General features: G+C 39.8%; 1 protein-coding gene across 1 annotated transcript in view; it reads left to right on the top strand.

The window, feature by feature from the left end:
- tgfbr3 (transforming growth factor, beta receptor III) overlaps nt 1–27,072 on the top strand; it is a 71,153-nt gene that overhangs the window by 12,541 nt on the left and 31,540 nt on the right. Inside the window, exons 4-5 of the mRNA XM_061078411.1 lie at nt 10,574–10,761; nt 25,338–25,475. Of these exons, the coding sequence (XP_060934394.1) occupies nt 10,574–10,761; nt 25,338–25,475 (326 nt within the window). The remainder of the gene's footprint in view (nt 1–10,573; nt 10,762–25,337; nt 25,476–27,072) is intronic.

The following is a 27,072-nucleotide window of genomic DNA, read 5'->3' as shown; positions in this document are numbered from 1 at the left end:
TGTGCTTAAAGGTTCAGCTTTGTTCAGTAGCTGTCTGTAGAGCTGAGTGCTAGTTAAATGTAAAAAAATATACATAGTGGTGCCTCACAAAAACAACTTTGGCCATGTAGACAGTGTGCACGGCATAATTAACAGTACAAAGCTTTGTATCTGTTGTTTCAGCAACTCACAGAATTAACATTAAGTAGCCTCCGCTAATGGCATAGTCACCAGCTTCAACACCTTTCACAGCTGTTATTTTGTTCAAACAAAACTGGAACTGGTCTGGACCAAACAAGGTAGGTGTGAAAGCAGAAAGAAAATATGAGTCTGTGGCTGAGGAGATTGTCCATCAACCAGAGGGTTTTCGATCTTTTAGTCCACATGCTGATGTGTACTTGTGGTGTTACGTGATTTGAGTATTAAAACTATAAATGCGCTTTATAAATCCAGTCCTTTTGCCATTACAATCATCTTGTGATGTGTAATAAAAATACCAGCCTTTGCAATTTTTTTATTGCATTCTTTCAAATTGTGGTTTTTATGTAAAACATCTAACTGTTAATCTTTAATTTGGAGTGTTGCGTAGCCTCTACAACATGTTTTATAACCTCTGTTTTATAACCTTTTAGAATTTTCTGACTCATAGATGGTAATTTAAGTATTCTTCAGTTTTTCAACTGAACTTATTCCCAACCCTCTCCACCACCATGACTTTTCATTACGGCTCTGGATGATATTAGGTTATGCACATGTATGTACATTGATGAGATCTGGGAAAGGCAGATGATCCAACACAAATCAAATTATGCTCATATGCAACCGCACAAGTGACCCCAGGGCACGCCTCCCTGATGCCCCCACTGAGACTGAATCTTTGTGGATGCACATTGATGAAGTGGCTGTTCCTTTACCCCCCACAACCTTCTGTCAAAGACCGTGTCTTATACATCTATGACTGATGATTGATATGCACTCGAAGCAGCGGGACAGACTTTTGTGTCCTTAGCCATGTTTATTCAGGCACTTCTCCTCAGTGTTCTGGGTTAGCTGATGCCAGCTCTTGGGCAGTGATGGAAACATGACATGCATCTTAATTTCTTCTACTTCTTTATTTGTATATGTCTATACAGTGACGCTGCACCTTTTCCAGTGCAATGTTATGATATTCATTGACCATCTGGACTTTGGCTCATAAATAGCCATGATTGTTTGTGTATTTGTACAATTTAAGAACATATTGCAACAGCAAATGTTTCTCCTTATCACGCAATATGTTTCACGGTAACACCACGGTCCTTGGTTCTTTCTCTGTTGTTGTGTTTTCCACATCCGAACTTTGTTTCTGGAGCATTCGTAGCGTTGATTATGATTCACCATGAACACATGTATCTCTCCCAGGGTCTGAGATATTAGAGGACTGTATTGAGAAATACACCTCACAAGGAGGGTCCGACATTTGCTCTCTTTCAAAATGAAACCCAAGAAAAAAAACTTTCACTTTCCAGTTTTATGTCCTTAAAGGAAAGGGGTCAATGGCCTTTTTTTAGCGGGTGTACCTGCATTTAAAAATAACCTACGTATATTCAAAAGAGGTATTCCTGTCGTTCTATATCAACCTTCACTTGTCCTGGTGGTGACAATACATCATTTGGATCTAATTGTTCCCTCATAAACAATCATTCATGTTTTACTTTCCTAAATAATTGAATGCATTATAAACACTTTATTGTTTTTGTTTACTGCTGCTGGACCAGTTGTTCAGTTGGTCTCATCCATTCACTACTTTCTGGTTAAACACACTCATTCAGTTCTTGTTCCCGACTGCGCTGACGTTTGTCTTCTTTAATAATATAGGTCCAGACAGCACAAGTCAGCACCCATCAGTAAAGACATATATCGGTAGCACATTCTGTAAAGTCTTTATTCATATACACACACTCTGGATCTCTCCCAGCGGTCTCACTTTACACAGTGGCTCCTGTGTTCCTCTGGGAATTAGCCTTGTCATCCACCTCTTCAAAGCCCTTTGATTTACTGTATGTCTGCTTTTAGAGGTAGAGAGGAATGTGGCCACTTCATCTTATCTGCTAGTAGGTTCATCTGCTGCTCGTAATTAGTAAAGATGTCTTTTTCAACTAATGTTGATGGTTTAACAACAGGTGCCTACTCTGTCTGTCACACCTGATTTTAATAGCCAGGCTTACTGTCAGGAATGGAAAGTGATTGATATTGTTCAGAATCAGTCCTTTACAAATCAACCTACTGCCATTACAAGCAAGACCACAGGTCATTTTACAGTTTGATTGATTTATTTGCTGAAATCTCTCTCTCACTGACTAGCTACTAAACTCCATATCGAATAGGCTCCAACTCAATCAAAAATGTTTATTTGCTAATCCAACTCACTTTCAATTCATCCTGTGCCCTCAAAACCTGGCCTAGGGTTTTGCCTTTCAGGCCTTAAATAGGGGGCCAGTGTCGCTGAGGGGAAAGAGCAGTTGTCATCCAACCAGAAGATTGGCCCATGTCGAAGTGTTCTTGGGCAAGACTCTGAACCCCCCCCCCCTCCCCCCCAAAAAAATGGCCTCCAATGAATGCTAATAGTAAGTCGCTTTGGATAAAAGCATCAGCTAAATGACATGCAATGTAAAATAGGCTGCTGTATCATCTGGCTCAGAAAGAGGCAGAAGCGAAATATAAGGCCACTCAGAGAGCACATACCTCCACCAAGGCTGATCACCATAATGCATATACATCAGATCCATAAACCAACAACTTTAACATAGGCAAAATATCCTTCCTCGATTGTTGAAAGGAATATTTGTTACTTTACAGTAACTGAATAAAGATAACTCCCCTAAATATACTTCATTTGATTCTTAAAATACAGATCATTTGCTTGGCCTGCACTTAATTTCACCTGACTCTAACCCTAACCCTTTTCATAAAAATATCTGCATTATTTGTTGAGAAATTCCCAAATAATTGAAAAACAACATTATAGAAAGTGACAACAAAATTCCTGTATCCACCCCCATAATTAAATCTGCTCCAAAAATAAATGGGTTCTTTCTTTGCCCACACCCCACCCATCCACTACGCTTCAACATAATTAGCTCAGTAGTTTTAACATAACAAACAAACAGCAAAGAAAACTGAACCTCCTTGGCGAAGGTTAAAAAGGACTTTTAACTTTTTGGGGAAAACCAAGAACAGGTATGAAGTTGGTGTCCTGTTCACATTCTCTGCAGACATGCAGAACTTTGTAACACCGGTGGCTGAAAAGAGAGCAACAGAAATGAGTTGCTCTCACTGATTATGCAGATCATGTAGAAACTGCACTTTTGGCTGGCTGACCATTCAAGAAAAAAAACTGATTTTATTTCAGTTAAAATATCTTGAAAACATGCAAATTTCAACACAAGTGAAAGAGAGGACAGGATGTGTTGTTTTTCGTAAAAGATGCAAATACAACATTATTTATCGTAAGGTTTCGTAAATAAATGTGATTGTACCTTTCACACATTAATAATGAAGCTGTATATATAGCCTTTGTAATCTTTAAACTGGTGGTTTGTCTCTAAGGAAATCAAAGCATTGAAACCCCTGAGTTTTCCTTTAGCTATACTGTGTAGCCATAATTTCTTTGTTTTGTTTTTGTTATTCTGTCATAAGGTATTCACAATTATTTATATAATAGATTAATGTACAGTTCATGTATATTCTTGAAAGATCATTAGCCATTTTCCTTGACTATTTCACCTCTGCTTTCCTTTATGTTCTGTGTCTTCACTGTTGCTGAAGCTTTTACATCCACAGTAATGTAAATCTTTGTCTGTCCACCTGTTATCATACTTCGGCTTTGCTTACATACCCATACTTGTATTTGCGTCACATCTCCCACATAACCCATTGAAGCTGCTGTTTTTTCACTGTTTTTTCAATCGCATGCTATCTGACAAGACCACGATAGATGGATCCACCAACAAAGTGTTTGGGTGATATCGAGTTACGGACAGGTTTGGAGGATATCAGACGTTAGATTTTGCACTTTGATGGGGAGAGTTTACGACTTCCCTGATGGAGTGCGGGCTCACCCCTGCCCTCCTCCCTTCATCCCATTCCAGCTTCCTCCTCTCATGCCTCCAATTTTACAGTCCAGAGATAAATCCTTTTCATAGGCCCAGCCGATGAAGTGAACTTACACTACCCTTATGAAGGGCTTTGCTCACTTCCTGTAGTAGTGGCTTCAGGTTCAGGGGTGAGTGGGCTGTGCTTATGTCAACACTGCAGAACTAGTTATTCTTTAGTCCAAAGCCCCTTAGGAAAACAAGAGCAGGCAGAATATTACGTTCCCTAAACTGGTCTGCATGGTTTTTGGTTCATGGGAAACGTGCCCTCCAGTAAAAAAAAAAAAAAGTCCAGAGGATTCATGTAATCCTGTGCTTCATAGGGGAACTGGGATAAAGATAAGATATAAAGCACATTTTTTAAACAAAGAGGCCCTTTTCTTCTACTTTGTATTTATTGTAATTAAATTGGCCTTATTATATCTTTGCATTATTGAAAAACTATGTTCCATATGCATTAAGTTTCATTATTGTCTTCCTCACTGTTTTTCTCATATGTGGTATTATGACATCGGTTTTACAAGGCATGTGTTGACATTAGTGAAGTTATCTTTACTGTCCTGACTGAAGAAACACAATCGGCCTACTTGCCTCAGAACACTGGGAAACTTGACATGTGAGGATGTGTACATACACACGGAGGGAAGGTTCTGTTTGTTTATCTTCGGAAATGGCTTTGTGGGAATATCAGATTTGTCCCTAACTGGCACACAGGCTTACATCACTTCCTCTACCCAGCTCTTGGCTCAGTGCCCCGATGTGGAGAACAACAAAGTACATTCTCTGGAAACAGACGCATTTATCTCTTGTAGGGCCTAAGATACCAGAGGACTGTATTGATAAGTGCACCTCGCAGGGAGGGTCCAACATTTGTTCTCTCTCAAAGTTAAACACAATGTTAAGCACACCATCCGCTTTTCAGTTTTATTTCCTGAATATGTACCCTTTATTTTGGAGTTTGACCAGAATATAAGGAAGTTTATAGTTTACTTTAGTTAAGTTCATTCATGTCAGTTTAATCCAAAAACAAAACTATACACTACTAGTATCTCCCTCTGAATTCATTAAATCTATGGTGGTAACAGGGGTGCACTCAACTTTGAACGAAATGCAAAATGTTGGTAATGACAGGTAAGAGATAAGTTGTTGTGTGAGAGAACGAACTGCATTGCAGGCCACAACTGCAGCTTAAACTATGATACTAACATAACACAAGCACATGGTAGCCCCATCAACTTTACTCGATAGATTAATACCGTTTCATTATTTTCTTAATATGCATTTTCTTACATCGAATATTGTTTAAGGTAGAATAACTTTATTAAATCTCTTCACAGAAAATAAATTCCTCTTACATATGGTCGTATAATGCCATATCCTCTCTTATTGTTTCTTTTAGGAAAACTGTGTGTATATTTGGTGCTTATCCCCACAAAGGCATAACTGAACAGAAATAAATACAAAACTGGAGGCGGTGTTGAGAGAAAAAATGTTGTGTAGAATAAGTCACATTATGGAACCAAAGTCGTGAACTGTGCAGGAATAAAAAAACATCATAGTAAAGTCAAAATAAAGCTAAAGAAATGAAACCAACGAAAATTTTAAGGTGAAATTCGGTAAATGGCTGTTAAGGACGATTTCAGGTGCTTATAGCATGTTTTACTGTCTCCACACAATTTTAATTACTTTTACAACCTATATGTAAACAGACAATTCAACCTCTTTTATTTTACTCTACATGGAATAGCCGTTCTCAAAGTGGACGGTCACTGTTACTCTTTTTCAAGTTTTTTATCAAACACTAAAAATACGTGTTATGAATAGTTTTATTGTGGTAACTAGTAAGTTAAAGACTATCACCTAAAAGTAGCTCAGGAAAATCCATTTAACTTCCTGTGCTCACTAGTGAGCTGAGCTGAGGGTGAAGGCTGTTTTTTTCCACCTGGTAAGTTCCCTCTGTTTTCTCACTTTCCCAAGTGAAACCACAACATCTTTTATTACCTCACATGTGGCTTTGTGCACCTGCAACATTCTTCATAGTTGCCAGTCCTGATGGCAGATATTTTGAAGACCTAATTTTTAACAGTTAGTGAAATGCAGCGTGTGCTATGACAGCAACAAAGATGGTATTCTCTTTGTCTTTACAAGAGCAGATTTGATGTTGAAGGCACCTTTTAGTTTGTCCCAGTTTATTTAGGACAGTGTCTGATAATAAGCATCTTTTGACTCATTCTTTGTTTGTCTGCTTTCAAAATGCCCCCTGTGATTCACATTAAAACGCAACAGACTGTTGGCGGGTCAGTGGATGGCACCCAGTCTAGTTCAGATTTGCTTTGTTCACAAGTTTCAAATCTTCCCCTTGTTTAAACAATGTCAGAAATCCCAGCATGCATATCTAAAATGGCACATCTGAACTTATGAAAAGAGCATAATGAATATCCATGAGGCATTTTCTGCGACTCTGAACTGACTTCATTGTAAATGTTCAATTACAGTATAAAAATAGACACAGCAGGTCACAGCTTGACTGGATGGAATGATCGGGGCGATGATGTGATGTCTGTTGGGTCGGATCAGGACCTGGTTGTCCGTTTAACTTTTGGTCCTCATGCCTCAAATGCAGTTGATTTAACCTGACACAGACAGTCCAATGAGAATGAGACTTACGAATTTCATACTGTCAGTACGGTCAGGTGGCCATTGATTGAGATTGATGGGATCATTTACCATATTATCTCAGGTATCATGGGTCAGATCTTTGGGAAATTAATCATCCAACCGCTTTATTCCTGTATTTTCAAAATAATGTTAAGCTCCAAAACTTTGCTGCAAATAGCCATATTTTTGTAATGGATCATTTTCATTTAATTTGCCGCGGTTTGGAGATATTAGTTTCTAGCTTTCAACGATATAGCTGTATAATTTTGTACTGTGGTACAAAATTACGGTGGTAATATACAAAGAGCCTATAAGGATCCAACTTATTTTTTCGGGGCATACTTTATTGTAGGATATAGTTCGGGTTACACTCTCAACTGCTGCCATATTTTTACACAGTTGTGTCTCTGAAGACGTTTAATAAATCTAGGAGATTACTGTTACAGCTGGAGAACCAGATTTACCGTCAGATTGCGCTGTATATTTCGAGTTAAGGATGTATTTGTGATGTGTAGTCTGCAGAGTGTCTGGTAGGCTCAAGCTGGACTTGTTTTTCTGGCAGAGTGAACAACAGTTTCTCTCATTCCTCTGCTGTGGGCGTTTGGCCTGGCCAGCTAAAAGGCACTAGTGGCAGCTGGACAGGACATACTCTGTGCTCCATCGATGACCAGGGAAAAAGAAAAGGTGGCTCTAGTGGAGGGGAGACAGAATGGTGGAGAAAAACAGACAGACAGACAAGGTGACAGAAGACACAAAGCTGTGGCAGGGCCATCAGATGTGAGCTTTTCTTCCTCCACAACTTTTTTTCCCTTTCCATGGAGGTTGTAAGATAATTGCAATGGCATATGTGATGGATTAGAACTCAGCTGGTTTCAACTTGATAGAATAACTGAATGAGTAGTGGAAGCTATTGTCTGTTGCTTTGTTTAATTTGGAAGTTTTTTCTATTGCCGCACTGTAGATGTAGTAAAACTGATTTTGTATAACTCGTGATTTAGTCATTTGCAATGGATGATTTGTGATCTTTTAAAGTAAATATAAATTAATAATTTTCAAATAGTGATGAAATTCAAAATGAACATTTTTGCTTTTTTCTCCTTCCTATTTTAAGATTACAGCAAGCTTCTTTTTCTGCATAAAAAAAACAAAACAAGGTCACACATAGGCCAATAAAATTGACACTGTCCAGGCTCTGATCTTCACAAAGATTTTTGTGATTCATCCTCTGCGGGACATGAATTACAAATTCCATACAAATCTTTGTAGAATTGGATGAGATTTGTTGCTCTTGAACAAAGTACACACTAATTGGACTAATTGCAGACTAATGTTGCCTTTCACAGATTTGGCAAAAAATGTACTTTGAGTAGATACCCTTTTCTCTTTTTCCTTTTCTGTTGGATTTTTTAGCGTTTAGAAAATCAGACCACTGCCCAACAAGTTCTGTAATCATTTGGATGTCTCCCAGTGAGAGCTGCATTTTTCTTTGTTTATCTGGCAGTTGTTTGCTTTTCTCCATGTGTGAGGGGAAAAAGTGAGCTGTCGTGCCCTCAGACCAGTTTGTGGGAGTGAGGCGTGATGACATGGTTCGAGAGGGAATAGGCTTCAGCCCTGTGGGAGGAAGAGGGAGGAGGAGAGAGGGGCTGAAATACTGATGCACCACAGGTTTTTGCCATTAAAGCCTATAGCAAGGCTTTGCCATGTTTTAATATATGTTTGCTCCCAATAAGAAGTTTAGAGATAATCTCTTCAGGCTCGGGGGGAATTCAAGAGAAACGAGAGGCAGTGCAGTGTCCTGGTTGAGACATCTGTGAAGAGCTCAAGAGGCAAATATGGCAACAATGAAGCATCTGTGTTTTTCTCGCTACAAGGACAGATGAGCTATGCCATGATCTCTGGCTTTATGCTGATATAACATATGCTTATTGGACAGCACGAAAAGTGAAAACAATAGCTATTTGTTCTGAGAGAAAAAAGATTAAATAAATAAATAAAAAAGTTTCCCCCCTGGATGTACCCCACTACTTTGGCACTGGACTATGTTGGGGAGAATTTAACATTGTTATCGAGCTGTCTTTCAGTTAGACTTTAATTATTTCCAAATGTTCCATGTGATCGCTATTGGCAACCTTTACGTCTTCAGCGTGATGTGTTTGAAATGTGACAATGTAGGCTGGTATGAGGGTATTGGGTAATACACGAGGTCTGACCCTGAGTGAAAAAGTCAGCCACAGAGGCTCTCATACTATAATGGTAAAGAGCTGTTTGGTACCTCACTCAAACCTCACTGCAGAGTTTTATTGTGCAGCACTGACGTCATCTGAGGTCTGTCTGAGGGCATTTAAGTGGGACTCGTGAAGGTGTCAAATGTAAAGGAAGTTTGCAGATTGAAAGATCTCTGGCTGTGGTTAACCACCTGAAAGCTTGTGGGCGAAGAACAGGAAGTTCCAACTCATGCAAGAGTTAATGTGCAACCCTATACATTAGACAATCTGTGTTTGAGTTAAGTTTTGGCGACATTTGCAGATCACCGAACTCTTCATTTTCTGTGACTGACTGAAATGAGAACATACTACAGAGTAAAGTGTCTATGTCTGTGTTGTTGTTTTGCAAGCAATGCATCAATAGGAAATTCCCTGGCTGATATAGATAGCTGATAATTAACAGTGAATGATGCAGACACACTTACTTAATCATAGCATTGCAAAAGTATTGTGTGGTGTTTGACCATTTTTCAAACCTTCATTTCTTAACCGATAAAACTGATAGAAACATGAAATAAGAACAATATGAAGATTTTCAAATTTTCTGTTTGGTTAATGAATTTATTTTTGAACTGTTAGTTGGTTATATATGTTGATGGGGATGGGGCGGAGGCAATGATTTACAATAAAAACTTGACTCTTTAATCACTTGAGACAATTCATTAGACTTCCTGTTACTTCTTTATCAAACATCAAAAGGCTCAATCAAATACGTCTGCTCTAACTGTTTTGATTGTTCAGTAAGGTTCCCTATACGGTATCACTTTCATAATACTGTCCATTGATGCAGCTCGTCCTTTCTGTCTCTGAAACACGCAATAACAACTTACAAAAACCCTACATCATACACTGAAGAAAAGAAAAAAACTAAAAAAGTGTTATGTTTCCTCCTTAAAAACATCATCAAAGGCAGTTTTCAAATATGCAAGCATGTCCACCATCACCAACACCATGCATCAATTCTAATAGCACTATAAATGGTTAAATGTTGGATGTTAATACTTAAAGGTTCACTGTGTAGAATTCAGGGACATCTAGTGGTAAAGTTGCATGTTGCAGCTGATTCAGCCTCACCTCAACATCAGAGAGAACCTGTGGTCACCTAGAGTTGTCATAAAAACTCAAAAGGTCTTTAGTATGTCCAGTCTGGGCTACTGTAAAAAAGATGGCGGTTTCCTTGGAGAGGACCCCCTCCCGATGTAAATATAGAGCATTTAAATATAAAGGGCCCATTCTACGGTAAAGAAAAGCATTTGTACAATTTACATCGAACACACTAGTGCAAACATCACTAGGATTATTTTATTTTCAATTTCTGCCAACAGATTCCTTTCACCTATATCTAACACACTGAAGCTTTAATTACATGCCCTTATCGGTTTTAACCCTGAGTTCTATTCTGGAGTACATAATTGTGGCCATGGGGAATCACCATGTACACGAAGTGATCATACAAGCTTTCAATAAACAAGTTAAATCACTTATTTATTAACTTACTAATTAACTAATGTACATGATTGTTGTTTTTCATCCCCGCAGGTCCCTTGTTCCGCAGCCCATGTGAGCTGCTGCCGGTGGGGATGGCCCACCCGGTGCAGGCCATGTTGAAGAGCTTCACTGCCCTGTCAGGCTGTGCAAGCCGGGGCACTACCAGCCTCCCTCAGGAGGTCCACATCATCAACCTGAGAGGACACGCTCCAGAGGGACCAGACAACAGCCCGGCAGAAGTGAGTCATCTTTGGAGAACACACAGGGCCTGATCTACTTTGCGCTTGTAAAAACGTGTGTTAACTAGATTTCACCCACAAAAAAACATACAAGCTGATCTACTTACGGTGCACACTGAAGATTACGTGCAGACTAACACGCTCTGTCCTTTTTGTACTGTTGCCTTAATGAATATGTAATATCGGCCGTTTCTACCATATGCAAATACTTTCATTTAGAACACGGAATGTGATTTACAAATCCTGAAAATAATTGCGTAGGTTGTGACTGCATCTATGTTTAATACGTTTGAAAGTGAAGTGCTAATCGCCACAGCATCACGCACAGATTGCTGCAGTTATTGTGGTGAGGAGGACACGGCATCGAAGAATACTGACAGAAACTTTTTTTTTTCTGCTAGTGTTAGCATGTTTGGATTGACAGAAGCAAAAATAATCCCTCTCTTGCCAGGGCCCTGATGGCCATTGTCACACCAAATACAGCGCTGACCCGCTGCCTGGTGTGTGCTCCGTGTCACTCCAATGGCCCGAGTGCCGCAGAAATTGAACTACACCTGCTGCTATATATTGGTCAGAGGAATCTATTCCACTGCCCCCCCCTCACATGTTTTATTGAGGTTATTTTAGTACTTCTCTGCTGTAAACAGCTCCAATTCCATGGCTTTAAATTTTCTTTGCGCTTGCGATCACTTTGCTCTCTGTGATACTCCATGGCGGAAACCGGTAACGCACGCAAAACACAAATACTACTGCCTCTACCATGTTTGCACCTGTTGTCATTTGCGCAATTATTTTTAGTAGATCACTGCAAAATGCCAACAATCCAAAGTGTAATCTGCTATAATGCACACGCAATTTAGCACTCTGTATGGGATTTTGGTAGATCAAGCCAATAATGTTGGGCCACTTTTTTCTACCACTATAATTATTTCTACAACAAATGCAGTTAGGACTTGACTTTGAACATCAGAGAATAAACCAATCTGTAATTCCACATTTACTCTCAGTAAATTAAATATAAAAAAAGCTCTATAGGCAGAAAGTTGTTTAATGTGTTTTCAAAATGATCAAAGTGGTCTGCCTTCTCTGCCATCTCATCCATGAGAAACTTTATTCTTCAGCCTGATAAAGATGTAAGATCTGCTGCACTCGATGTTCCCACTGCTTTTGTTTGCTCTATTTTAATCAGTGACTCTGATAAAGGCCGCCAGTCCTTTTTCCCTTTAGCTTAGAGCAGGGGTGCCCACACTTTATAGGCTTGGGAGCTACTCTTGAAATGACCAGCTCAACAACATCTACCCCCCCCCCCCCCCGCGCACATACCCCCTCTTTTTTCTGGCGCCAGGAAACACACTGAAAAATGATTTTAAACGATATTGATAGCATATTTTGTATGACATAAATGATTTAATATGCATCCCATAGTTTGTATTCCCCTTCTGTTGTCCTGGAGATTTAATTTTACCAATCACATTATTAAATGTCCCCCTCTGCCCAACCACAAGCAGTCATATAGATAAAAAGAGAGAGAGAGAGAGGGGGGGGGGGGGGCTACGTATTCTCCACATAGGTTTGAGTGGAGAATACGTAATTTACCCTCCACACCCGACATAGCAAACAGCGGAGAAGTTCTTGAAGATGGATGATATTAAATTAATAATTTAAGTGGAGAAGTACAGTGAGTTGTATGATCCTCAGCACAAATGAGACAAAGAAGACACATGTTGGGCTGTGTTGCAGTTAATGTTGGAGCAACAAGTAAGTATATGTTTGAAAAAAATGATTAAATGCCGTTTTTACTGCAGGCTGATAACAGCAAAAGTATGTGATATTATTAGCGTGGCGCTTCAGCGTCCGGTGTGAACAGCAAAGCGCGGCGCTCTAGGGATTAGCGCGGCGCGCTTCGGCGTTGCTTCCGCATCCGGTTTGAACCCGGCGTGACGAGCAGTCCGCCGCGTTGACGTTCGCAACATCGTCCAGGGCGGGGGGCGTGGCGGCGGCGGCAGGGGCGGCGGCAGGGGCGGCGACGGCAAAAAAAAAAAAAAGTGGGTACGTGCGCCGGAGCGTCCACGTGACTGTTTCTTGTCCAGTCGCGATCGACCCACACTGCCTTCGACGTATTGGGCACCCCTGGCTTAGAGGAAGCATCATGGCCAGAGCGAGGGAGTAAAGGCCTTGTCACATTGAAGCTTCTTAACGTGTCCACACAAGTGCTGTTTGCATGGTAGCTGCAGAACAAAGGATCTGTGGTGGTGAAAAACATGTTAGCAACAGAGTCCTGCACCAAGTGATGTACCTGCAAACAGTGAACTAGCTAGTGGATCACATAAAGACAAAAATGGTAACAGGTGAATATGTTCTCAGTGGCTTTGCTGATTTTAAAAAGTGTCAAAATGTTGCTGCGACAATTGATAGATATTTTCTCACATCGCGTCATACGATAACAGGGTTGGGCAGACTTGGATTAGATTTTGTATTAATTCAATGCATTTTTTGCTATAATATAATATAACTTCATACACTAATTATTAAATTCGTTCAAAGTCTTCACAACATATATAACATAAGGCGTAGAAATAAGGGGCAGCAGTGATTCTGTTTTTACTCAAATAAGAACACCATTTCAGTCAACAAAGAGTTATTAAAAGTTTAAAAAAATTGTAACCAAACTCATTAATTCAACAGCGAGTTCTCACAGTTTATTTAGAAGATATTTTTGACACTTCTATATCTTGTCTTGTAAGTGTCTGCAAATCATTGCTCTCTTTGTGGAGTGGTTTATTCTGGGACCCAGGGGGTTATTTAATAGTTGATAATGCTTCACATCTAATCAGCTAAAATAGCTTCCTCTATTTTGAGCTTTAGGGCTCTGTGTTGCCTCAGTCTCACTGTCAGCATGGCTCATTGTTGGTCGAATTCAGGAATTTGTTTTTCAGAGTTCACCAAATATGAACTGGACATGAAAATTATTCACAAATTTACTTAGTCCTCATGAGTGACTTCAATGGTGGCAATTTTATCCAAATTAACTGATTTCTCTGCAAAATACAGTCATTTTAAAACCCTTGTGGCATGTCCTTAAAACATCGTCGTTTGATGTAGACTTGACAAGGCCCAGTAAAATATATTCTTAATTTCAGTCAAAGCTTACCTCACCGATCTGCGACCTTTGAGATGGTGAGAAAATAGGACAGTAATAAGTCATTAAATGTTTCCAACTGCCCACTTGTCCTTGTTTTGAGGAGAACTGTTTATTGCACTCTTTCAAACTGTCAACTTATTAATGTTCCAAAACTCTGAGCTGTTTTTTTAAAAACCACTCCCTGTCTTCAGGTGTTACACATCATGTCTCATGACTTGGCTCCACAAAAGTTCGCCATAGCTTGAAGATGAATCACAGGCCCACGGCCTTCGAAAACGCTGTGTCTGTATTTTTTAAACTGTCCTAAGTTCCAAGCCCCCTCAGTCACAGCAATGTGAAAAGCAGCATGTATAGACTTGCTATAGCAAAAGTTGCTGCTGACGTCGGCTCAAACATTGCCAAGACAAAATATGGCACCTCAACACACATTGTATGTGAATGTGCAGCATTAGCAGTTAAAAAAGAGAATTGTACTGAGGTTTCAGTGGCTGTGCTTGTTCCTGGATGTTATTGTTTCTGATATCACAACAAGAGACGAAGAATTAGCCTTTGTTGTAGTCTGTCATGTTTACTCCACACAGTGTAATGTAGAGGATTTGAAGCATTTATAGGTCTTTTTAGATATGTCAGATTAAGTTCTGCTTGCAGTCTGATATTTTGTCTGTTGTAGGTTGTGTCAGCGTTGACATTGCAATGAAAGCGTTTGCAAAATACCTTTCCCTCCTTGTTTGTTACTAGCATAATTTCCTTTTATTTGTTATCTCAAACAAAAACAGTGTAACCTAGCTGATAAATCGCACATTAGATATTTATTAGATTAAAGTGCGGTCTGTGGTCTGGTTCCATCACATCAAAACATAGTTTTTAATGCCAGGATTTGAGGTGGTGAACCTATCAGTGCTTAAATCCAAACACATGCTGCTCTAAGTGCACTGTACTCCTGCAGAATACTGGAGTCTCCTTTACCCTGTTTCATCTCGCTACAGATATCCCTGTGTCTAGGTGGATTATGATGAGACGCAGAGCGATGTTCACACAAAACAAACCAAAGAGGGTTTTGTCTACACCTGCTTTCAGATAAGACTGTCAGTCTCATGCATTCCAAACCTTCAGGTATTTCTCAGAGCGACTGTCTGAGTTACCCTATTGTGGGACAGATCGCTGAGTTTAAGTTGAAGTCTTACGGTCAGCTGTAAAGATTTTCGACATAAACGCCAAAGATTGTTCTAGTATTTGAACTTGTGTAGACTATCAAATCCATATTTTTGCTGTTGTTAAAGCTGTCCCAACCCATTAAACTGGCTAGCTAAATCTTGTTTTTACTTGCTCTCAGGAGAGCCTTCTGTTGGTAGTGATGAACCAAATAGAGGGTCATAGATACAGTTGACTCACAAAGTCTGTCTGTAAAACTGATTTTCATGCTTTAACCCCCTATTTCATCCAAAGTTAATATTTTGGGTCTTCTGCATAGTTTATTCATCAGGATTTATAACAGAACGTTATAAGTACCACAGTGAAGAAAAAGTTTTCTTCTGACTTTGCTACAGTTTAAGGAGCTTAGGACTTTATAATTGTTTTAAATATGACAGCTGGTATAAAGACTTTTATTCAACAGTATAAACAATGCAAAGAGGAGGTGCCTTTGTGTTTGTATTTTAAATAGAAAATGAAGTTCTATATGTTTCTCTAATTATAAAGTTCATGGTTAAACTGTAAAATCTCAAGCCTCAATTACATTTCAACCTAAGGGTTTGATAACAACATAGACTGTGGTATTGCCAAAATCTCTATATATATATTAGGGCTGGGCAAGTTAACTCGTTACAATCAAGTTAACTCAAGTGATGAGTTAACACGATTAATTATTTTATCTCGCATTAACTCAGGTTTGATTATTTATTGTTTTATTGTGAAAGTCAGGCTTTTATTTTGTGAAAGTCTGTTGCTGACTGCTGCAGAACAGGAAAAAAGAAAATAATTGGCGGATAAACAATCGAGTTAACTCATCACTTGAGTTAGCTCGATTAAAACGAGTTAACTTGCCCAGCCCTAATATATATCTATATATACATATTGGCTGATTGTATCTTACTTCTTAATATCGTTATCAGCATCAGTCCCCAAAATCATGTTGGATGGGCTTCACACAACTCCCAATGGGGTGCCATGCCAAATTTTCTAAAGAATAATAGACTCTTTAATTCTAAAAGTAACCAATCACAGAATTTCTGCTTTAAATTAACCCATAATGCCTTTGGTTTGAGTCTGTAGATTTATCTGTACACATCAGTTTAGTGACTTTTAGGTAAACCTTCACCTATGTGGTCAACTGAGGACTTACACAGGAGGCTGAGTCCAGCTGTCTGTTCACTTGCCTACAGCCTTGGCTGCAGAGGGTCCCTCAAGCCCTGTGTGGAGATTAGGTGGCCCTGCAGAAGCTCGCCGTGTGAGCAGAGGATTCTGCTTGTGATTAGATACGATCTGCTTAAGGACACTTGGACACTCTGCCCAGTCTCGCCCCAGTCGTTGATGACTTTTCCACCTGAGACATGGACACAGATCGACCTGTTCAGACACCTGCAGCCTCCTCCTGCAGCCTAAGTGCTTAGCCTTCACCGGGACAGCGTTGGAGGGCGCATGGTGGGTCAGACAGTCTCATTGACACAGTCTGCCCCTGATCTTTCATGACGGAGGATGTGTTAATCCAGTGGAAAAAGGATATTATAGCTTGAAACAAAAAGTGATTTTAAGCCGTTTAAGACCTTTGCCAGATTTGGGTAAGGCTGCTTTAACCTAAAAGGCTGCAGAAAAGGACGTCATCGCTTTTTTATCCTTTATCCTTGACCATTGGGAACCTACAGCAGGAAGTTTGATCCTAATTTATGAAGAATGTAAAATCTGAGTCAATGAAGTTTGGAAATTATCGTGAAATTCCTGAAAACAAACTTTTTTTTGAAACTCCACAACCTCTATTCTTAAAGAAATATCCCACCAAAAAGCAGCTCTGAAAAGGTTGTATCTTTTTCATTTGCTATGTAAATGAACTGTCAGTATGGACTCTCAAATATTTTGTTTGATACTAAAGGCAGGTCAGTGTCATGGTGAAATTATGAAAAAAAAGAAATCACCTGGATAAACAATCGATGGTCAGATCAGTGTATACTCACAGTGCCAAGCAGGTTTTATAGCTAATGAAAAGAAGATCTATGTGTCGATGGGTTAAAGATCACCTTAAATTAAAATGATTAAGGCAAACAAGGCTGAGAAATTTAAATAATAACCCCCTTGGCAATAATGTTTAATCTTAAATAATTAATTTCCAGTTGCCATTGACAGCAGCTCCATAATTTGTTTAACTTGAATCTATTTTCTTTCGTCTTTTGATTTGGAAGCATGCAAATGGATTTCACTCACAGTAATGGGTCTTTCCCCCTGTTTGCCTTGGCACATGTGTCCTTTGCTTATTTTCTAAGTCAGCAGCAAGATGCCTGGTCAGTCTGTGATTATGTAGATTTCCCCCGACTTCTCCTCTTCACCTCTGCCGATGGGGAGGAAGTGGTGTCTGGGTCACAGAACAGACTGTATATGGGTGTTTTGAACGATGGCCTGACACACAAGAGGAGCCTGTGTCTGGGACATGGGGCTGCTGGAGAACACGACGTGCCCCAGTGACTTCTCACTACGTTTCTGCAAAGGGAAAAGTCGCGACCCGGCAGAGGCATAAATCTGCTATTTCACATGGTGTGCATGGACTAATATGGATAAGGGGATCACACGGTCAGTTTTAGACACATTTATCCACACAAATCGTGCAGCTGCGATGTGTGAGGCCTGCTTCACATCTCTTTCACGTCCGTATGTGAAAGTCACGGCTCGCAGTTTGTCCATATTTTCAGTGAAGACGTGAGAGCAATGAATTGTTTCCGGCCTGCACCAGTGAACCCATTCTGTACGGGTATTAACTGAGGGGTGTGAACTGTTACCCGCAGAAAGAAACGCACAGCTGGACCTGACTCAGAATACACACTCTGGCTCCTGGCCAATTTCCACACTAAAGCTGTGTTATTAAGTGCAACAGAACACCTCAGTAGTGACTGCGCATGACATTTAAAGGGCTCGCAGTCACCATAGAATAACAGACCAGCAGGAGAAAGTATGATAATTATTCATTTAAGAAGCTAGTAGTGCAATAATATTGTTGGTAGTATTCCAGCATGTGTGAGAGCTCATATCTGCATTTCTGCACAGGTGATGGTAAAGCATCATCTGAGCAGAAATGTCTGACCAAAGACATCTGATGCTGTAAGATTGAAACAAAAGAAAACAAATGCATTCAAATCAATGAATAAATCTTATCTTTTTGGTCTTTATGAATCCATAGTATGAATCACTTTATAATAAAGGTGCTGCCGATTTATATTAGCTAACAACAGCTGTTAGGTTCAACAAGAAAACGTGTTATTGTTCAGGTCAGTTTTACAAGCTTGAATCACTTTTGTGCAGCTGCCTAACAACTGGTTCAGAATTGAATCACCAGGTTAAACATTAAAAATCTTCACCAGTGAGCAGCCAATTACTTTCATATTGTTGCTGTAGTGAATCATGATTAAAAAAATCATTGTCGTGATAGATTCAGTCTCACGTTAGTGCTGCCTTCACCGTATGCTGAACACTTCGCCCTCAGTTCATTACACTTCATTATATTTCATTATTTATTTTTTTTACAAATGTTTGCCATTAAACTCTTCAACTAGCATCTTCTCTCTAAGATTTGTATTGATCTCCATTCAGTTTTCTAAATCTGATCATGTTTTGAAGAAGAGGTCAAGTGGTTTACCACTTTGGTCCTGACTGAAATGAGTAAACAACTATTTGATTGATTGCGATGATGTTTGGCACAGACACTGGCCGAGGATGAATTTTAACAACTTCAGTAATCCATTTCATTTCTTTCAGCACCATGACAAATCTAGTTTGTCCAATACTTTGATTTAAGACAAATAACATCAAAGATATTTAACCATATGCATTAGCTGTGTGTTTTATGCTAACTAGCAAAAGTTAGCTAACTAAGGTGAGGGATGTCTTAAACATTATACCTGTTTAATATCAGGTTTGTATGTCAGTGTGAGCTTGTTAGCAGGTCAAATTTTGCGTTAAGCGTATAGTGCAGCCAACTTTTCTCTAGAACCTACAAACTGTTAGAGACCGATATAGTTAAAATAAAATTTGTTTATGAGAAGAGACAATTAATGTATTATTTTATTAAATAAGATGCAATGGCTTACAAGCTAGAGCTGCACTGATCTATTTAGGTGAAAATTAGTATTGTGCTTGTTGTGTTGTTTATATCAAGACATTGATAACCACCTCACACAGCACCCACTGGCCAGCTAGACCAATTCATGAGCTGGCTTTATATGTCTACTGTGTGATTTCAAACAAAACACTCTTTCTTTTTTTCATCATATTCTGGATTTTCACTTAAAGTTTCTTTCAGACAGTGGGCTGTGTGTTTCAATGACCGCTCACCTGGACAATAACTTTTTTTCTTAAGTGTTATTCACATTTGTCTGAAAAGTGATGGATTCTTCAGCTTCAGCTGTCTCGATCAAAGCAGTGGAAGCCTTTGTTTTTTCTCTAAAGAGAAACAGACCAGATTGTAAAGGGAGTTACCTCGGATTGGTCTAGTAAACGGACTATTGGTCGGGCTGTCTAGTCGTATGCCTGTAGTGCCAGGTCGAGTGTGTGTGTTTCAGAAGTCAGTGATTTCCTCTAATAATGGCAGAATCATTTTCACATTTTCTCAAAATTAAATTATGCTTTGTAAAGATCTACTCTTGAGTGAGAAAACAAATGAGTATTACATTCAGAGTGAACTGTGTTGCAGACTACTACCTCTTGGGATTTGGAGGCAAATTATCTTCGCTCAGGTTGACTATTGACCTGGAGGTGTTGGTGTTTTGCCACTTAAGCTCTACCAAAACAATGACCTCATTCTGGTCTGTTCTTTTCTTTTCCCCTTGCTCTGGTTTGACGGTGAAGGTATCAAGTTTTAACCTTTTTCCACATGTTCCCCTCCGTCACATGCTAAAAGGGGCCTTTTACACCCTGATAACAACCCTCCACAACATGTGCTTTGATGAGGAGCTTGGCATTTCGGCAGACGCCTTGTTCCCAAGTTGCTTCGAATCTGACAACAAAAATAAGCAACTCAAAAGGGAGGCCTGTCGGGCCATACAGTCGGTTGATAGGGTGGAAAATAATCAAAAGTGGGCCAGTGATATCGCGACACGGCCATCTTTCTCTAATCAGTTTACCAGAGGCAAACATCAAACAAAGCCACGGGCTCTGAATCAGGGTGAGGCAGAGCAGAGGATTGTTTTATCAGCTGGAATTCGCAGATATCTTTCGACTGTGCGAGTGACAAGCTGGAGGGGCTCACCAGGCACAACAGTTGGCGTGAGATACGACTTGCACGCTAGGGCTGAATTCTCTCCCAGGAATTTTCCTGATGTGAGTGCATTTTGTGATGAAGGTAGAGGGATGTAAATTCATTGAATTGAAATCTGAATTATCTCTCTCTTTTTCTCACTGTTTAAAGTAAATATAAACTATAAAGATACTGTTTAGCCAATAGCCTACGTAAGCATTTTCCCCTATTTTTTCGGGGAGCTGACATATTGTTTAACAGTTTTTACTTTCTACAACATTCAACAAAGCCTACTAGTTTCACAAATGGAAGTCATCGACTGTATACAAAGATGGACGAAATGGCAGCTCTCCAAAAGTGAAGCCAACACATCTTGATCGCCACCTGGTGGCTGGCTGCTGTATAGTTCATAAATCCCTTCTCCTCTATTTTCATTACTTATTCACATACACATTACATCAAATTACAGCACTAAGTCTCCATCTAACAATACGAACTAAAGATGACAAAATATATTTTCTGAGATTTTTGTAAGTATACAATGTGCGTGAACATTTTCCAACTTTTTTCTTTTAAGCTTAAATCTAATCAGTGTAATCTTGGCCTGCCCTCCTGACCTCGGCCTCACGGCTGTGTTATTTTCTTCTGCATGTTCTGCAAATCTGCCATATCACTCAAAGATGACTATCCAGAGGCCCGGTCTCAGTGTGATGTCTTTTCAAGCTGATTCCTTGCAGAGCGGTGTTGAGCTGCAGTGCAGGCCGATTAGCATCAGAGTTCAGGTAGCATCCCCATCTGCTCACATATGTGGGTGCCACTGATAAGAGCCTTCAACAGGTTTTGGGCCGCCACCCCTCTGTCACTGAGCTCCTTTGCCCTTGCTCCCATTCTCTTTTACACTTTCAGTGATCCAGAAAGGACCAAGATCCAGACAGACAAGGCACACGCACAGAGACACACATCAGATAACAACCTATGATTGGTCCCAGGCTGGGCGACCATGTAGTTCTTAGCCAGCCTTCTTTGTTTTCAGTTTTTTTGCAGAGCTCTGAGGATCACCTTGCAGCAGTTTGTCTGCACAGTTTAGTGTTCAATTTTTTTAAATTCTTATCTTTGATATTAATCTGCATTAATTTATACAAATTCAGTTGAATTGTTATTCAGACACTGCTTGACTCTATTTCATGCCATGCAATACCAAGTGCAGTCTTTCTTGCTTGAGTTCATTATTATTTCCTGGGAAAGAGATTAGTCTTACTTTTTGTCTGATTAAAGGATGTTTGGGGTTTTCTCTGAATCGTCAGGGATCATCAGGCACTTAATTAACTCTGTCAATAAAAGAAAACTCCCTTTTCCTGCAAGGACATGTAGTCGCGCTGATACTGAGTGTGACCGCTGCTTACACCTCTGGAAACAGTATTCATATATGAAGGCATCACATCGCAGTGTTTACAATTTACAGTGTCACAGGTATTTAAATCTAAATCCAACTATGGAGCTGTGTTCTTGAGTAAAGACTTGTGAGTGATTTGTATTGTGGGCTTTCACTCCAGTTGGCGCTCTGTTTGTTGTTGGAGCTGATTTAAAGCTTCACGTTGAAGCCGTGTTTTTTTTTTTACATTTCCATTGTTTACACTTGCTACCACCACTAATGGTATGCTCTGTGACGGGCCTTGCCTATCCTGCTACAGCTGTCGTCCCTTGTGTGGGGTTTAATTTCAGTAATGTGATAGGTGTAGACAAGCCTCCATCCCTGGCTGCTGGCAAATGTGCTCCTTAACTGTAATGTACACTAGTCCCCAAATCTCTGTGCCAGCCTCCTGATAATCAATCAGGCGTGGCTTCCCATCCCCAGCAGACTCCCCCTCTCTGGGTGCTTTGATGCCTGGTGCCTCTGCACCTCTTCTCTCCACACCCTGCGTCTGTGAAAGCCTCTGCTGCCAGTCTCACACAACCTCATTAAGGCAGCTCCACGGCCAGCTCCTTAGGTTTAATAGGCAGCGGCAGAGCTGCCTTCCAAGAGACGCACAGAGGACTTAGACACTCAGGACACTGATGACAGAGACACACAAGGGACACACACAGGAGGAGAGACAGAACTGCAAACTGAAGAAGTTTACGTTGAGGTTGATTTCTGTTTGCTCACGTGTGTGTGTGTGTGTGTTTGAAGACATTCATAAAATGTGCTGCAAAGCCACACCTTTTTATCTGGCTGTGTGTGGGAGAGCCCCTTGGTATGGTCAATTGCCACAGTATTATTACCGTTTACCCCAAATTACCGCACTTTCCCCTTTTTTTCGCCCCTCTGCGCCTCTAGGCACTTCCTCCCCCCTCCTCATACTCTTCCTTTCTGTTTATGTGTGTGTTTGCAGGTGACTCACGTCTTTTGGAAACGTTTCTGTCTGGTTTTAAAATGCTTCATCTTTCACAACTCTCTCCCTCACTCTCATTTTTTTTCTTTCTTCTGCCTCCCTCCTCCATACTCAAAGCCAGGGCCTCAAAGCCAAGCCAGGTATGACTATATCTTGGTTGTTGTTATTCTCAGAGGAGCGATGCATACACTTTTTCCAGAGTCTGGACAAAAAAGGTGGGGGAAGCAAAAAAAGAAAAGAAAAGAGACTCCGAGATGTTTGTTAGGATCACATCCATTTTGCCTCACTGATTAGTTTCAGTAATTTCTTCCACTTCCATGTCTCTGAGGGACTGTTTAATGATTTTTCACATCACTTTCATGGAGCACAACACTAAACGCTCTCTCTTTTGTCTCGCTCTCCTCCTACATCTGTGAAGGTCTGATAATTAGGCTTTGATGCTCCATGTTCGTTCTGGCTGCTGACAATGTCTCTTGTTAAATGACTTCACGCAGCATCAGAGTGACAAGTCTTTGAATGCACTGTATCTGTCGGAATATGAAAATCACACTTTGCCTGTGGAATACATCTCTGTGGCATGCAGTTGGTTTGATACAAAGAGTGTGTTTATCATACCTATAGAGAGTTAATGAATCCAGGAAAATAACGCATTAGAATATTTCTGTTCATTTGAAATTTCATTCAAAGTTGTGATTTTAAACTCTAGACCTGTGTTTGTGGTTTGCGGAGCAGTGAACAGGAAGGTTTATTCAGATCAAAGTTCAAACAGCACCTGAGGCTCTGTTTGATCTCATCACATTAACTTCATTCACTGATGAAATTCACTGAATATCCCAAAAAAGGAGAGGATGAAAGAGCACTGTTATCACATCAGGGTAATTGGTGAATGTAAGGGAGGTCTGAGACCGAGTAGAAACGTCACACAAGATATGTTGTTTGCCAAAATGTGGTTAGCTGAAATAAATTTAGTGGCGTTATGGATGTGTGTCATTTTGTGCGATTGTGTTCCAGCTGGACCCTTTCATCAATGTGACATAATAGATAAAACAGGTTTGTTTTAAGCATAATCGCAATCTTATCTTGTTTTGCCACGGAAGGAAACTGATAAAAGCTGCAGTTTCTCGTGGTTTATGTCCTTCAAGGAGTCCTGAACCCCAGTAAGCATAGTTAGTTTTACTGCTGAAACAAATCAACAAAATTGAGGTCATTACAACCCTTTACAGCAGTGGTATACTTGAAAATGTAACGACATAGGTCTGATGAAATAATGGCCACACGTCATACAGACGTATTTAGTGGTTTATTCAACCTTTCTCCTTTCCTCGCACAAACTGTTTTAAAATGCATGTTGCCTTATATTTTCAAAGACCAGCTGTATCAGTGTGGTATAGGAGGAAATACAGAACATATTTTCTTTCTCTTTTTCTGACAGTATTTACTGTGGTTCAGAAGTTAAAATACACTGGTTTTGTGATTTAAATAAATTCCATCTATAATGTAGATCTCAGTCTTGATTATATACACCCATAACATCTAAATAAATTATTGCTATGAATGCTCTTATCAGTTTGTAATATTTCAAACAAACTCAATCATTAAATGTTAAACTGCCACTTCATTTTTTATCTCATCTCCATCATTGTGATGAATAGATCGTTGGTTCCATTATTAGCTGCAGTGGAGGCACAAAGACTGCTTTTATTGTGAAATATAGATACAATATTTTTGCAAGCCATGACTGATGAAGTTACTGTAAGGGTTGTTGTATCATATAATGTGAATCCTTGTGGGTTGAATTAGAGATTTACAGACTTTTACTGTTGAGACACAGGATGAGGTTAATGGGATTAGTCTGGGAACACATGGCTGAGAGAAAGGTTCACAGAGACAAGACACTTTCTAACAGTTGTTAAGAGAAAATAATCAAGGATTTTTAAACACTCTCTTGCCAACAATGGTAATGATAATGTTGACCAAATGTATAAAACTATTCAAAAGCTAAAAGAAAGCCAGATTTCTGCCTGAGATGTGTTTGGATTCAGTGAATTAGCCAAATCAGGACTTGCCTGATTAGTCATCCAACACTGAAAACAACAACAAAAAAAGCAGTGTGGGTCCAAAAACATGTAGTTTGTTTTCCCTGTATCACCAACAGACTGTGCAAATCTTTTTAATGGCAGTCTGAGAACTAAAGGCATGTTGTAGAAACCCACCACATTTATTTTTATTTTTTCCCCCCCTCCCTTAACAAAGGCTCCACTGTGTGAAAGTTCACATCCCACCAACACTACATATCAGAGCAAAGCAAGTGCCTTTTAGGGAGAACACAGCGTGCTGTCTTTGGGAGTTTATCAGCAGAGCAAGTACATAAACAGAAAGCAGGATAAACAAGAATAATCTACGACATGATGGTGCTGCAATTACACCAGGAGTTTTGCTTATATTTATGAGAACATGAGGAAAATCAAAGTGATGACATTTGTACAGTGTGTGAAGTGAGATTGTGTGATGTACTGTGACAGATCTTGTTTGGAACTTTCTCTGTTTATGCCCTTGTATCTTCCTCAGCATGCCGATATACCGATGTGTTGTTCCTTTATGTGACTTTTTCTTTTTTTTGTCTCACCAGGTTGAGTTGCATCTGAAGCCTATCCAGTCTCTGCTGCGCCACCAGAAGCCCCTGGTCTTCGTGCTCAGCTCCCCCCAGCCACTGATCTGGAAGATCAAGACAGAGAACCTGGCCCTGGGCATCAAACGTACCTTTCATGTGAGTCCAGCATTACTAAAAGCCTTTAAGTCCCACTTCCTAAAACTGTGTATTCATTTCCTCACAGGCTAAACCGTACTACCAGTTCAGTAGCCCTCTTCTCCGGGCAAAAATATTTCAAGTGATCTAAATTTGTAAAGGACCACATCAAAACAAGTTCCCATGATACAAGTTTGATCTGGACGCCACATGTGGTCATTTTGGGGAGGGATTAGACTCTGTATATTCATACATAATGTTAAATCTGTATACTGTTCTCAGAAGTGTACAGATACACTTTTAATGATTAAGATTAAATGTATAATTAAACGCAGTACAAGTGTGAGTCATATGAATACTTTTTGTTTATGATTAACTTATTTGCTTTATTTATGTGCATGCACTGAGTCTTTATTTGTTTTTCACTATCATTATTTTGAAAACCTCAAGCAAGTATCACGCCCTCACATCATGATGTACAACGTATTTAAAAGCTGAAATGTGCTTTGTCAGCTTTATTCACACTCCACAACCACAGGGCCGTATCCCCACTGCTTCCCTCCCTCGCCCAAACGGCCCTGTTGATAGTTTGGCAGCTGTTCAGATCATTCAGCCGGTATCCGTAAACCACGAACACCCTAACAACGGGGAATGTGTGGAGGCAAACACCAAACCACAAAAGCTCTGCTGAAAAAGGAGTTGATCTCTCCCATCACCCACTGATAAAGTTGCTGAGACAGGATAGATTGCCAGTCGGCTATTAGATAATTTAGATCATAGCGGCTTGTTTTCATTCTCCACAAGGGAGGGCGAAACCAAATTTCATTGCATCAGTGACTACAGTTACATATACACCAATAATTGAACTATTGACAATACTCTGGATCAAATATTAATCTAATTATTATGTTTACATTAGCAGGGAGTATAATATTCCATTCATATTCCCGTTTACATCTTACAGAGAATAGTCTGATGTCAACATCATGTTTCTCGCTCACCCCCCAAAATGTTACTTCTCTGCCAGCTAGATTTTCAGTCATTTCCCAAAATTCTTTTGAGTAGGTTACTAAATGGTAAAATGCAAACAATAACACTTATTAAGGTTAGCATCTATTGAAAGTATGCTAAAATCAGCAAACATTTCTGCCAACATTACTATTGTAAATGCTACTGGTTAAATCTGACTAAGTAAGGCTGTAGCAGCAAAACTTCTGAGTGTATTGAAATGTTGAATGATACTTATATGTGACCTCAGATTTTAATTTGTAAGAGGAAAAACATGCATTTTTTCTTAAGCTCAAAGGTTACTGTTATTTTGTGGACTGTACTGTAAGTTTGTATTAGTACCATGGTACATGAGGGGAAGAAAGAGAAGAAGTTTGGTGAGGGGAACCTCAGTAGATGGAGCCAGGTCCCCTGGAGAGCTAGCTAAAACTGTTCCGTCTCTGACCTCCTAGAAGTGATCCGTTCAGTTGTGTGTTAACACTACAGCAATCTGTTAGAAAGCAGGACAGGTACACAAATGGTTTCCATGTGCGGCTGAGTGTTTTCTTGCTTACTGCTCACATCCTGAAAGCCAATGTGACACGCAGAAGAATACACATTTATTGCAAAT

This window comes from Limanda limanda, chromosome 9, assembly GCF_963576545.1.
Source record: "Limanda limanda chromosome 9, fLimLim1.1, whole genome shotgun sequence".
Classification (NCBI taxonomy): Eukaryota; Metazoa; Chordata; class Actinopteri; order Pleuronectiformes; family Pleuronectidae; genus Limanda; species Limanda limanda.
This window is presented reverse-complemented; position numbering and strand designations above follow the sequence as displayed.